At 44.4% G+C, this 14,296-nt stretch overlaps 1 protein-coding gene across 4 annotated transcripts in view; it reads right to left on the bottom strand.

Moving 5' to 3' along the window:
* Positions 1-9,066, bottom strand: part of CNTN4 (contactin 4) — a gene marked incomplete at both ends in the record, with an annotated part of 366,244 nt that extends 357,178 nt beyond the window's left edge. For all 4 annotated transcript variants that reach the window (XM_080718174.1, XM_080718176.1, XM_080718175.1 and 1 more), the window contains one exon: positions 9,012-9,066. In XM_080718174.1, the coding sequence (XP_080574300.1) occupies positions 9,012-9,066 (55 nt within the window). The remainder of the gene's footprint in view (positions 1-9,011) is intronic.
* Positions 9,067-14,296: the final 5,230 nt, after the last annotated feature.

Below are 14,296 nucleotides of genomic sequence, written 5' to 3'. Positions count from 1 at the left end.
TCTCAGTGCTCACCTCCTGACGCCTCCGGGCAGTGTGCTTGGCAAGCAGTGAGATGTCATGGGATATGGCTGTATCTACCAGACTTAAGTTTAGAGGCTCTGCCCCTTCTTCCCCTCCTCTTCCTCCTCCTCCTCCTCCTCCTCCTCCTCTTCCTCCTCTTCCTCCTCCTCCTCCTCCTCTTCCTCCTCTTCATCCTCCTCCTCCTCCTTCTACACCCCAACCCTTTTCATCCTGTATTAGGAATTGAATCTAAGGGCATTCTACCTCTGAGCTACACCCCTAGCCCTATTTTATTCATTTATTTTGAAACAAGATCTGGCTAAGCTGATGAGGGTCTTCCTAAGCTGCTGAGGCTGGCCTCCAACCTGCCGTCTTCCTGCCTCATCTTCCCAAGTCTCGCCACGACAGGCATGTGCCACCAGGCCTGGCTTGGTCCCAGAGTTCAATGAGAATCACCAGAGTGCTGATATTAAGAAATGTCTGGCTTAGATTCTCACTATGTGACTATTTTCTCCCCTTCCTACATTTTCTATTCTTCAGAGTTCTATCATTTAATTCTATAAATGATATGTCTTAGCTTCTGCCAGTAATCTCTTATGCTATTTATAGTTAAGATATCTGGCTTGGCTAAGCATAGCTAATAAAGCCATTAATGATTTTGCTTTGGGAGAGGTTTTAAATTGAATATTGTGAATAGCATCTTGTTTGTATGTCTGCACGCTCCGTCCGTGCCTGGAGGGATAGAGAATCATTGCCAGCTTCCTGTTCGCCACCCTGTCTTTGGTCCTGATTAATGTCTTTCCCACTGTGAAAATACTTAAACATATAAATTAATATTGAAAAGAAATCTCCCGCTTGCTATTTATTATTTTCTGGGCACAACGGCTCCATTCTTTCCTTGAGTTTTTATCACAGAAGTCACTTGTTGTTTAAGATCGAAGTTATTAGCTCTCTTCTTGGCCACATCTTTCTGTCAATTGGGCTTCGTTTCATGGCTGTGGTATCAGATGCGCAGTGGAAATAGGGAATCCGTGGCTTGGCTTCCGTCAGTACAAATGTAAACACACAGGCAAGCCCATTTCCTCGAAAGACAGACAATAAAACAGAGGTCGCGGTAGGACTCTGTTCTCCACTAAGTACATGAGAGCTGACATTTACCCAACTGCCTCTTGATCTTAATTAAATATTGCTACCTTGCAAGAACAGAGGTGGTGCTAGGTTTAATATGTGTCTAGAACGGTGAATTATTTGCACGCTGCCTGCTTTTCTGTTTATTCTCGGAAAACATATGAAAGTCTTAGGAATTGAAATAGTATACCTGGCTGAGCTTGGAAGTCTTTTTTTTTTTTTTTTTTGGATTGAACCCAGGGGCATTCTACATCCAAGCTATACCACTAGCCCTGTTTTAATTTTTGTTTGGAAATAGAGTCTTGCTAAGTTGCCGAGAGCCTTGCTCGTTGCTGAGGCTGGCTTCGAACCTGCAACCCTCCCGTCTCATTCTCCCAGGCACTGGGGTTACGGATGTCCAACGCCACGCTCAGCTTGAAGTCAAGTTCTAACACTAGCTGGTGGGAATACGTGGGCATTAGAAAGAAGACAGGAAATGTGGAGCTGCTTGGTGGTCCTAAGCTTTTCTGGAACGTTTTCATTGAGTGGGAATTTGGTGCTCATCGATATCATGAGCCTCGACATGAAGCATGAAAAGAAACAGATAACTGGAACCATTATTCTAGGCTTGTTCTATAAACAGGGAGCAGAGGCCCAAACCATAGACCGCAGCCTGCTTTAGCCTTTGAGAGAAAGGCTTTCCCATCCTGAAACATCTTCAGTCTCCTGGGCATTCTTCCTAGGAGGCCCGATTGTGGGTACTTGGCCTTTGTTTTGCATTTTTTTACCCTCACAGATTCGAGTGACTTCCCTGAGACTGACCGTCCAATCCAGGGCTCCTACGTACTCAGGCTTTGGTGAAAATTCTCCAGTTTCAAGAGATCTCACCTGTGGATGGCACAGGACCTTTCTGCCCTCAGTCACCCTAAAAAGGCAGCTGTGACAATGGCAGAGATTTTGTGAAGAAGTCAACCAAACACTTGCATTTGGAGAGGAGGAACTTTTTCAAAAAGCGATCATTGCTGAGGATGGTAAACGGCACCTGGGAGTCAGGAATAAATTTAGCTTCTCTGAAACCGACATCAGTGGAGAACGCGGCGGGAACTCGTGTTTGAAATTCATTCACAGAGGGGTTTTAAATGTCTTCACACCTCTCCCTGCTCATGAACACACGGGGCAGACACCTGAGCCACTCTTTCAAATTCTGCCCATGGATGCAGAATCAGGTCACACATGGCGAAACATACGACCTACGTAAAACGTCATCTGAGTCGATGAAACGCCACACGGGGCCTCTACAGCTGCCGGCAGAGCGGCACAGATGTAGGGTCCGAGGAAGTGCCTTTAGACACCGCCCGTTCCACCCTCGTTGAACAACGATGGCAACTGGATTCTAGAGGGAGAAAAGTGACTTGCTCAGCATTTGGCCAAACAAAAGTAGTAAGGGGTGAGAAAATAAATAAAATTATCTGGTTGCACACTCTAGGTAACGTTCGCAGACAGAGACATGCAGTGGTTTGTGTACTTAGCTAAGTACATGCATGCATATCTATCTACGTATCTATATGTCTATGTGAAGAAATAGAGAAATGGGAGAGAGAGAGCGAGAGAGAGAGAGAGAGCTCCATGGAAGGATGGATGGATGGATGGATAAATGGATGGATGGATCGATGGATGGATAGACAGACAGGTAGCTAGGTAGCCATGTATGTATTTAGCCTGGAGATATTCATATTAAAACTCCCTCCCTCTCCCTAGGACTGCATATACTTAGGAGAAAGATACACAGATCTCTCCGACTTGAGATAGATATGCATGCACTTAGCCAGGAAAGAGAGAGACAAAGACAGATATCTACTTAGCTAAGTACTTGTACACAAACCACTAAATAGTTATGTCTTAAATATGTTACCCAGACTAAATCTCTCTCTATATACATACATACATATATACATATATATGATTTTGGAACTCAGAGGGGTTTTACATATCTCTCTCTCTAGATAGATATCTATACATATCTATGCATATATAAACTTATGTGGAGAGAGATAGAAATTATATATATATATATGTTATATATACATACATATATATATACACACATAGACACACATAGTTAATTCTTCAATAGTTTCTGTTAAAGAATGCATGTCAATATATGTCTGGGTAAACTGGGTATGGTGGCACACACCCGGAATCCCAGCACTTGAGAAGCTGAGACAGAAGGATCGTGGGTTTGAGGCTGGCCTCAACAACTTAGTGAGGCCCACCACAACTTAGTGAGACTCTGTTCTAAAAATAAAAAATAAAATAGGGCTTGGGTATGGCTCAGAGGTAGAATGCACCTGAGTTCCACTCCAGTATCTTCCCCACAGTATACACACACACACACATACACACACACACACACACACACACGCACTATATACATACTATACACATACACATATATACACATATACATACTATATATAGTTGTATTCACTATATATTGATATGCACACTATATATATTGATATTCACGCTGCATATACTAATATATACACTATCTATGTATACATAGAGAGATATACAGATACATTGACAAACATAGTCCATCTTCAGTACCCTCTGCCAGCACTGTATTTCCTGCCTGGTTTCTTCCTAATTGCCGACGTGACCAATACTAGGTGCTTCCCTGCTGTTCCCTGGTGTCTGCACACTCTTTTTTTTTTTTTTTTTTTTTTTTTGCAGGTCTGGGGATGGAACCCAGGGGCATTCGACCTCCGAGCTACACCCCCAGCCCTATTTTTTATCCTTTATTTTGAAACAGGGTCTCACTGAGTTGCAGAGGGCCTCACTCAGTAGCTGAGGCTGTCCGCGAACCGCGATCCTCCGGTCTCAGCCTCCCGAATGCTGGGATTATAAGCGTGCGCCACCACGCCCGGCTTCACACTCTTGGTTTTGACTGTCCCAAAAGCAGAGCCGGAGAGAACGACTCGGAGCGGCTGGCTCATCTGGGAGCTGACCCCAGGCACAGGAGGAGAGGACACAGCTGGAACTGAATCCCACTGGGGAACCTCACGGAGCTGCGGGGAAAGCACTGAAGGACCGAGCGTGTCTGCTGACCCTCCTGCCCCTGCCCCGAGGACTGCCCACCGGGAACGGGGCAACATCTGTGTTTGTGACTTCAGAGAAGACTTAAGACAGAGAAATACAGAAGGGGAAAATCAGACACCAGCTGGAGTTGAAGTCAGAAGCGGTTAAGGGGGCACTGGACCAAGACACAGTTACATGCATACTAACCAATTTTAATGCTTTAAGTATGCAAATCTAACTTATAAAAATTAGAAACAAAAAAACAATCAGTGTTAATACTTTAGGTACTCTAACCTACAAAGATAAGAAACAAAACAAACCAATTTGAATGCTTTAAAGGTACTCAAAGCTAACTTTAAAAAATAAGAAAGAGCGCCGGGCGTGGTGGTGCACATTTATAATCCCTGCGTTTGGGAGGCGGAGACAGGAGGATCGCGCAGGTTCGAAGCCAGCCGCGCTGGCTTAAGAGACCCTGTTTCCAAATTTAAAAAAGTATAAAAATAGGTCTGGGAGTGTAGCCCGGAGGTAGAAGGGCTTCCAGGAACCCCAGTACCACCAAAAAAAAAAAAAAAAAAGAAGAAAAGAAATAAAACCCCAGCCTATTTTAATGCTTTAGGTATTCAAATCTAAGTTACAAAAATAAGAAACAACAACTTTAAAACAACTTTAATACTTTAGGTACTCAAATCGAACTTAGGAAATTAAGAAACAAAATCTCAATCATCTTTAAGCCTTTATATACTCAAATATAAGTAAAAAAAAAAAAAAACGTGCATGGATGAGCCTCACAGGACGCCATTCACTGAGTTAAACAGTGAGTCTAGAATAGGATACGGCATCGTAGCCTCAAAACTAGGGATGTGCCGTATCGCTCTGTCTCTCAGGACTGACCAGCAGGAAGCATTCACTAATTTGATACACGTCTGTTGAATGACACTCTCTACCGCGCACTTTCCAGATGCTGGGGTATAGCAGTGAACTTAAAGACAGATGCGTGGATTACCAGACTGCGGTATATACACGAGGGAATACTACTTGGCCATAAAGAAGAACAAACTTGTGTCATCTGCAGAAAATGGATCGAATTATGCTAAGAGGAGGTTGGTCAGCTGCAGAAAGTCAAAGGGATGTGTGTTTCCTATCACATGTAGAAGTCACAGAGAATCTGGGAAACCAAAGAGACTTTAAATAATTTAGGAAAGAGACCAATATTACAGTGGAAAGGGATCTGGAAAGGGAGGAAGGACTAACTCAAACAATCCAGGGTTTACTCATGAAGCGATCAATGCCAATTTCAGTATTACGAACAGGGAAAAGGCGGAAGTGGGGTTGCACTGGGTAGGGTGTGCGTGTTTATTTCTATTACATCAAACTTCAATATGATGTACGGCTATAATGCACCAATAAAAGTATATTTAAAAACACAGAAAAAACGGGCATGGCGACGCATGCCTGTAATTCTAGTACTTGGGAGGCTGAGACAGGAGGGTCACAGGTTCGCATGCCTGTAATTCTAGTACTTGGGAGGCTGAGACAGGAGGGTCACAGGTTCAAGGCCAGCCTCAGCAACTTAGCATGGCCCTCCCAACTTAGCAAGAGCCTGTTTCCAAATAAGAAAAATAAATAAATAAAAAGCTCGGGTTGAGAGTGTAGCTCATAGAGAGAATGTTCTTGAGGATAATCCCTGAAACCAAAAGCAGGGAAAACCCAAACGCATACTCTGCTGGGACTGGTCTTCTTGCTGCTGGAGACTCATGACTCCAAATCGATTCCTTCCTTAATAACGTCATATTGTGAGGCTGTTCCATGGAGTTGTGGATGACTCTCTCCACTAGAGTCCCCGAAGTAAAGAGGCATACTAAAATAAATAAGTAAGACAGAAGTGTCTGCCCTGATAGAGCCGGCAGTCAAAAGAAAGATATTCTGAATCATAATAAGCTGGCTTAGTCGATCATTATTTAGATGTATTTCTAAGACTCAGAAGAAAAGCTAAGCTACAATAGGTGTAGAAGCTGGTGAGGGGACTATTGCTTTTTTAATGTTAGATACGATTGTCATGAAAAGCCACAGCACTCAGGGTACAGATTTGAGCACAATTTGAGCACAGAGCTCTGGGAAGGTTAGAGGACCAAACGTGGGGACATTTAAGACCACGGCACTTTGACTAAAGAAGAAATCGTCGCGGGTCCCTAAGGCTAAAGGGACTTGTCTTTATTGTTTGAAATAAAGGTTCACAAGTGGTACTTGGTATATTACGGTTTGACCTGTTATGGTTTGGGGGAACTGTCCCCGGACATTGGACCCTGAGAACAATTTTGTTTTGTACAGGTCTTTAATTCTTAAAATGATTTAACTTGATTCATCCATATCATGGTGATATTAAAACAGGCGGAAATCAGGTGTAAAGGTCTCAAAAGACTGAGGGGCCTGGCACACAGGACTGGAGCCGGTTGATAACCTAGTGGATTATATCTTCTCTAGTTTGCCATGGTCAATACCATTTTCTGCTGCATGATACACTTTTATGTCTTTAAAAATATTTACAAGCCAGGCGCGGTGGTGCACGCATGTCATCCCAGCATTTGGGAGCCTGAGACCGGAGGATCACGGTTCACGGACAGCCTCAGCTACTTAGTGAGGCTCTTTGCAACTCAGTGAGACCCTGTTTTAAAATACAGAATAAAAAACTGGGCCTGGGAGTGTAGCTCAGAGGTAGAATGGCCGGCCTTGGTTCCATCCCCAGTACTGCCAAAAAAAAAAAAAAAATTACAGTCAGGCATGATAACACACGCCTGTAATCCCAGTACTTGGGAGGCTGAGATAGGAGATTGTAGGTTCATGGCCAGCCTCAGCAACTTAGCGAGGCCCTGTTTCAAAACATCAAAAAATCTAAAGGGCTGGGAATATACCTTAGAGGTGGAATGCCCCTGCGTTTAATTCCTAGAACAGCAACAACAACAAAAGTTTTCTTTATTTGGCAGCATCCTGACTCTTTTAAGTAGCAGTGCTCTGGCGATCTGGGTTTCCACTGCTTAAGGAGTAGTATTTAATAAATGAAGTCAATTTCTTTCGGTGACTCAAGTTTTAGATGGAAGACACCAGCATAATATACAGTCATTTATTTATTTATTTACAGAAATTATACCAAAGCTGGTTGTGGTGACGCACGCTTGTAATCCCCGTGCTTGGGAGGCTGAGACAGGAGGATCGCGCGGGTTCGAAGCCAGCCTCGGCTACTTAGTGAGGCTCTCGGCAACTCAGTGAGACCCTGTTTCCAAATAAAATGTAAAATAGGTCTGGGAGTGTAGCCCGGAGGTAGAAAGCCCCTGGGTTCTACTTTCAGTACCACAAAAAGAAAAAGAAAAAAAAGAAATTATGTCAGAGACGGAGGAAAGCTCTTACAAGCAGGGAACAGTACAACTATAACCCAAACTACTAATCAATGGCCTCAATTAATTATCACACTTCCGCTACTTCTGTGGCAGAATTAGCCTGTTAAAATACTCAGACCCCCAACCCCCATTTATTTGGGGAATACCAGCAGGAAATGGCATATTTGAGATTTCCTAATTATGGTAAACAGAACAGAAATAAATAGCTTCCTTGCCAAACCCACCAAGAGATGTGAGGCTGGGGAAGTATAGAAAAGCGATGGGGTTAGATGCAAAGGGGAGAAAAATGAGCAGCTAAGGAAATCTGTTCAAAATTCAGAATGTCAAGTGCAATGTAAATTAATGAAATCAAGATAAATAGCAGGAAAACAAAAACATTAATTAAGGCAAGATTTTTACCTACACTGAAGGCGGCATATGGTGAGCGAAGATGGCTGCTGTGGAAAGGAGTTCACACAAAGACTCGTGGAAACCAGCAGCACGCGGGCTCCCTACAGCACCTGTGCTTGGCTAGGAATTTGGCTTGGGTATGAATGGCACTGCCCTATCTTTTATTCTTGATTTTGAAACCGGATCCCACTGAGTTGCAGAAGGCCTCGCTCAGTAGCTGAGGCTGTCCGCGAACCGCGATCCTCCGGCCTCAGCCTCCCGAAGGCTGGGATGACGAGCGTGCGCCGCCACGGCCCGGCTTTGACATTTTGAGTAACAAAACCGATCTTCTGGACTCAGTTTTAAAAAGACCTAGAAAGGTGCACGCTACCCAACCTGGAAACAGACTCTCAGTGCAAACTAGACTGATAGCACGTCAACGTTCGGATTACGCATACCAACTCCTAGGCACCAATCTTCCAGAAAACTAAAAGAGCTCTCAACAGCCTGTTTCAACTTTTTATGGCCCTTTTCCCTCTTGGCAAAAAACCTCCTGTCTTTTTTTTTTTTTTTTTTTTTCTGGCTCCTACAAAATGCTAGGTGCACTGAAATTAAAAAAAAAAAAAAGTCAGTATGGAGGACGAAGTCCTGTCAACAAAGGTACCCAAGGTGGCTATCAGATAAGCTTCCATTTACACACAGCCAAGCAGGTGATACTGCAAACTGTATTACTGGGTTGAATGCCCAATATCTCTGTGCACTTTCGCATTGGGACGAGCACAAATAACAACTTCCCGACTAAATAATGGTTCCGACGACTTTAAAAGGAGTGGATTGACAGGCGAAGGCATCAGTGTCTAAGTCTGGAAACCGCATCATGAAAGAACCCATGAAAACCCCTCAGGCAGATGCATTCAACACCGTCCGCAAATGCCGGCCCTCCAAACCCATACTCTTGACAATTTTATCAGCGCCAATGAAAGTGAAGGCCCCCTCCTGAATGGGCGCGGCCAGAGACATTTTTTTTTTACCATCCAAAAGTTTAAGAAGTGACACCCTACCTGCGAGGCAGGACAGGAAGGACTGCAGCAGCAGCAGTTGCCATAGAAACCTCATCCTCGGCTTCCCAGGTCAAAGGAGGAGCGAGGTCGGTAAGGGGCACAAAGGATGCTCGCTTTTTCGCAGTTCTGCGGGACCTTCAACCTGTGGGAAAGAAGAGACGTCCGGTGAGACTTGGGGATCCTTCCGTGGCTTCTGCAAACTTATCTGCATTTGACTAGAAATAAAACTCACACACGCCAAAGTTTTACTAAAGGAAGGGGGAAGACGCATGTTAAATTATGAATAGAGCCGGGCGCGGTGGCGCACGCTTGTCATCCCAGCATTCGGGAGGCTGAGACCGGAGGATCGCGGTTCGCGGACAGCCTCAGCTACTTGGCGAGGCCCTCCGCAACTCGGTGAGACCCTGTTTCAAAATAAAGAATAAAAAAATATAGGGCCGGGAGTGAAGCTTGGAGGTAGAATGTCGCTGGGTTCCATCCCCAGTACCACACAAGAAATTTATGAATATACAGCAATGAACCTGTTATCCTTTTTTTCCAGATAACACTTGGGCAGAGAATGGGAACTGACTGCCTCCCCTGCCACTACTGAGCCAAGTTGAAAAAATTCCTTCCTTCCTTCCTTCCTTCCTTCCATCCATCTTTGTCTCTTGTTTATTTTCGGGGTGGGGGGGTACTGAGGATCAAACCCAAGGGTTTTCTACCACTGAGCTATGCTCTCAGAATTATTTTCTTCTTTCTTTTGAAACAAGGTCTAAGTTGCTGAGGCTGGCCTTGAACCTAGGATCCTCCTGTTTCAGTCTCCCAAGTACTGGGATTACAAATGTGCCACCTTCTGCATGAAAATGGAGACGGCTTTGGTTTACTACTTTTTTTCCCCCCCCATTTAGTCTTTAATCCTTGTTCTTATTTATTTTCTAATCAATGATATACCCCTAACACAAATTCCGAACACTGTCCCAGAAGAAGACGGACAGAGTTGTTGGACATGATAGTGCATGCTTGTAATCCCAGTACTTGGGAGGCTGAGACGGGATCACAGCTTTGAGGCCAGTCTCAGCAATTTAGCGAGACCCTCGGTGACTTAGTGAGATGCTCCTTCAAAATATAAAATAAAATTGGTCTGAGTGTGTAGCTCAGATATAGAACTCCCTAGGGTACAATTCCCAATAGCAACAACAACAACAACAACAACAACAACAAAAGATAGACAGATAGATAGAGAGAGAGAGAGAGAGGGTTAATTTTCTTGAACTTTCAGGTTTAAAATTCCCAAGTTTTAGAATTACATCTGGGAAAATCTATGAGTGCGCCATTGATTCTGATATATTTCTTCTTATGCTTCTTGTTTTTAAAATATACTATGGTCTACATAAGGGTTGAGCATGGTCACCAAAGCTTCATGAGTTCGAAGCTTGGTCTCCACTGCGGTGACGTTGGGGATATGAAACCTTTAAGAGGCGGAGTCTAACGAGAGGCGTTTAGGCCACGGGGAAGCTGACTTTGGGCGGGGTTAAGATAGCTCTCTCAGGACTCGTGAGTTCTTGCAAGACCGAGCAAACTCAGCTTCTTGTTCACTGAACTGCTCTCTGGAAATTTTGTTTTGTTTTGATACCAGGGGTTGAACTCAGAAGCATTCTACCTGTGGGCTACACCCCAAGCCCTGTTTTATTTTTTAATTGGAAACAGGGTCTTGCTCAGGTGCCAAGGTCCTCGCTAAGTTGGTGAGGTTGCCTTCAAACCTGCAATTTAGTGTTGTTTCAGCCTCTCAAGTCCTGGGATTACAGGTGTGCACCACCACCACAAGATCCACGTTTTAACTATTGGACAGAAAGCCTAAGATATTTTTTATTTTTATATTTATATTATTATTATTATTATTATTATTATTATTATTATTATTATTATTTTGGTGGTATTGGGGGTGGAACCCAGAGGCTTTCTACCTCCGGGCTATACTCCCAGACCTATTTTAAATTTTATTTGGAAACAGGGTCTCACTGAGTTGCTGAGCGCCTCACTCAGTAGCTGAGGCTGGCTTCGAACCTGCGCCATCCTCCCGTCTCAGTCTCCCAAGCGCGGGGATGACAAGCGTGTGCCACCACGCCTGGCTAGAATATTTTTTTTAAACACTGCCTGACAGTACACTGGGTATGGAGGCACACAGCTGTAATCGCAGTACCTGGGAGGCTGAGACAGGAGGATGACACATTGGAAGACAGCCTCAACAAGCAGTGAGCCGCTCATCACCCTGGTGAGATCCTGTTTCAGATAAAACGAGGCTGGTGGTGTAGCTCAGAGGTAGAATGCCCCTGGACCCCACACCAAACCAAACAAAAAGCTACTGCCTGCCCCAAAGAAACCCCAAAGCTGCTCTCCTTGGGGAAGGCTATTTCAAAATATAAAATAGGTCTTGGAGTGTAGCCCCGAGGTAGAAGGGCTTCCAGGAACCCCGGTACCGCCAAAAGAAAAAAAAGAATACTTAATTCTGTCATGGAAGGATCGCCAGTCCACTCCCGGGTCGATATCTCTACTGCCCGATCCCGGGTTTATCACTCTCGTCCTATTTATACAGCTCCAGGTCAACCAACCCTCGTGACGTCATCACCTGTGCGCTTAACGTCAAACCAACCAACCCTCGTGACGTCATCACCTGTGCGCTTAACGTCAAACCAACCAACCCTCGTGATGTCATCACCTGTGCGCGTAATGGTCAAACCAATCAACCTTCGTGACGTCACCACCTGTGCGCTTAACGTCAAACCAACCAACCCTCGTGACATCACCACCTGTGCGCGTAAAGGTCAAGTCAATCAAGCCTCGTGATGTCACCACCTGTGCGTGTAACGTCAAACCAATCGACCCTCGTGACGTCACCACCTGTGCGCATAACGTCAAACCAATCGACCCTCGTGACGTCACCACCTGTGCGCTTAACGGTCAAACCAATCAACCCTCGTGACATCACCACCTGTGCGCATAAAGGTCAAGTCAATCAAGCCTCATGACATCACCACCTGTGCGCATAACGTCAAACCAATCGACCCTCGTGACGTCACCACCAGTGCACGCAACGTCAAACCAATCGACCCTCGTGACGTCACCACCTGTGCGCATACCGGTCAAGTCAACCAATCCCACCTGAGCTCCTCTCAGACGTTGAACTTTCCACGACCCCAAACCTTATTGGCTCTGGGCAAAGGACAGTCAGAAGGATTCTTAAAGGGGAAAACCTTAATGGCTCCCCACACCCCAATGCCAAGACATCCTGCTGCCTCGGCATCTATGTGTTGAGAACCCCCACTCCACATAGTAATCGGCAAGAAAGCCCCGAGAGGCAGGTATCGTCTCTGGCTAAAGTACCCCCACTCTTAGATACCCTTCACTATTATTTCTTTTAACTTTCTACACGAATTGCTCCAGTGATGTGAAATTAGGACTATAAAAAGAAACTGAGTCCGTGGAGATAAACTTTCTAATAATTTGTTTAAACGTCCTTGGCTCTGCTCAACAATAATGAGAAACTGGCCAGAATTCGGGTACTGTGATAAGCACCCCAGCTGCAGCAATCACAAATGGCCTCCGACCTTCATCGTTAACTCTGGCAAATCCTGCCAAGAGACAGAGAAAAACCTTGTGTGTGACCTTAAAGAAACAACTTAGCTGCCCAAATACAATAGACCCAAAGAAAAAGACTGTTAACTTTTACCTCAGTGTGAGCACTCCAGGAGACAGAAAAAATGGCCGCATAGTTAGAAATGAATATGACAGAATAAAGGACAGACATTCTAAATATATATATATATGTATGAAGAAAAGGAAATACCGTAAGAGTAAGAAAAGCATTTTTGCATGAAAAAGAGCTTATCATAAGAAAGTCCCAACTGGAAAAGAAAGAAATTAGAAGGTTAAAAGCAGGTTGCAAAGAGTTTGTGACAGGGAAGTGAATTATTAAAGATAAGTAGACTTTTAATAGGCTTGTTGTTTAAAAAAGAGTGCTCAGCAGTTAAGAAAATACATCTGACAATTAGAACTAAAAACCTTGTGGTGTTGTTTGTGGTATTTTGTCTGCCAAACTGTGTTGTGAGTATGCTTAAGCTTTCAGATTCAGAAGATAAGATGCCAATACCTGAATTACCAAATCTCCTCACACTTGTTATATGAACTGAGCCCAAAAGATGGAAAGTTCCAGGAAGGGTTAAAAGAAGATCCCCCTGAGAAGCTCCCAAGCCTCGACTATCCTGGGAGGCTGCCACCTGGAGCTGCTTATCTGCAAGACCTTGGAGAGAAACAGAAGTTAATTCTTCAAAGGCCAACAGCCAGCTGAGAGACACCCGCCCCCCTTTCTCTTAACTTTACTGGTGAAGTGTATAAATTTCTTGGGTTTTTTCATAATAAAGTGTCATTGGCTCAAGAAGCCTTTGTCCACCTCAGGTCCTTTTTCCAAAGCGTCGTGACTAAAAACTTAAAGAATTCATAGAGGGAAAAGGACCGCTGCAGATAAGGATCTGCAGGACTTCGCCTGCCTTTTGTCCCATCTTTCTGAGGCCCCCGACCGCTAGTGGACTTGCCCCCCACAGAACTGAGCTAGTCGGTAACACCCCAAGCCATATTTTAATTTATATTTGGAAGCAGGGCCTCACTAAGTTGCAGGGGGCTTCACGAAGTTGCCGAGGCTGGCCTCCGGCCTGGGATCCTCCCGTCTCTGCCTCCCAAGGACTGGGGTTCCGGGTGTGAGCCCCCGTGCGTGGCTGATTAGTGGGATGCAAAAGATGAGAAGGATAAGCCGCTTCCTTTCCATCAGTTCAGCACATAAGCAGAAATATGGAGGGGTCGGAGGCCGGCGTCTATGCACGAGGCTCATGGTAACTAGCACGAGATCCTGGGCGTTCCGGCCTCCCCTTACTGCCTCTAAAGGCTGTTCAGAGGAAAACTCCCTGGTTCAGTAAAGGAAACCTGTTTAAAAATTACACAGCACCATAGACTGCCAGGTACTATTATTATACTATATATAATTATATAATGTATAATAATAATATGCTATTATTATACTCTGACTACTTTTTAACTATGGCTCTTTACGTGTGCTGGGATGGGGGTACATTACTGGGAATGGAATCCAGGGGCATTCTACCTCCAAGCTACACCCCCAGCCCTGTATTATTTTTTATTATTTGTTTGTTTATTTATTTATTTATTTATTTATTTATTTATTTATTTATTTATTTATTTTTGGTGGTACTGGGGTTCCTGGAAGCCCTTCTATCTCCCAGACCTATTTTGTA

Source organism: Muscardinus avellanarius (assembly GCF_963383645.1).
Source record: "Muscardinus avellanarius genome assembly, chromosome: 22".
Lineage (NCBI taxonomy): Eukaryota > Metazoa > Chordata > Mammalia > Rodentia > Gliridae > Muscardinus > Muscardinus avellanarius.
This window is presented reverse-complemented; position numbering and strand designations above follow the sequence as displayed.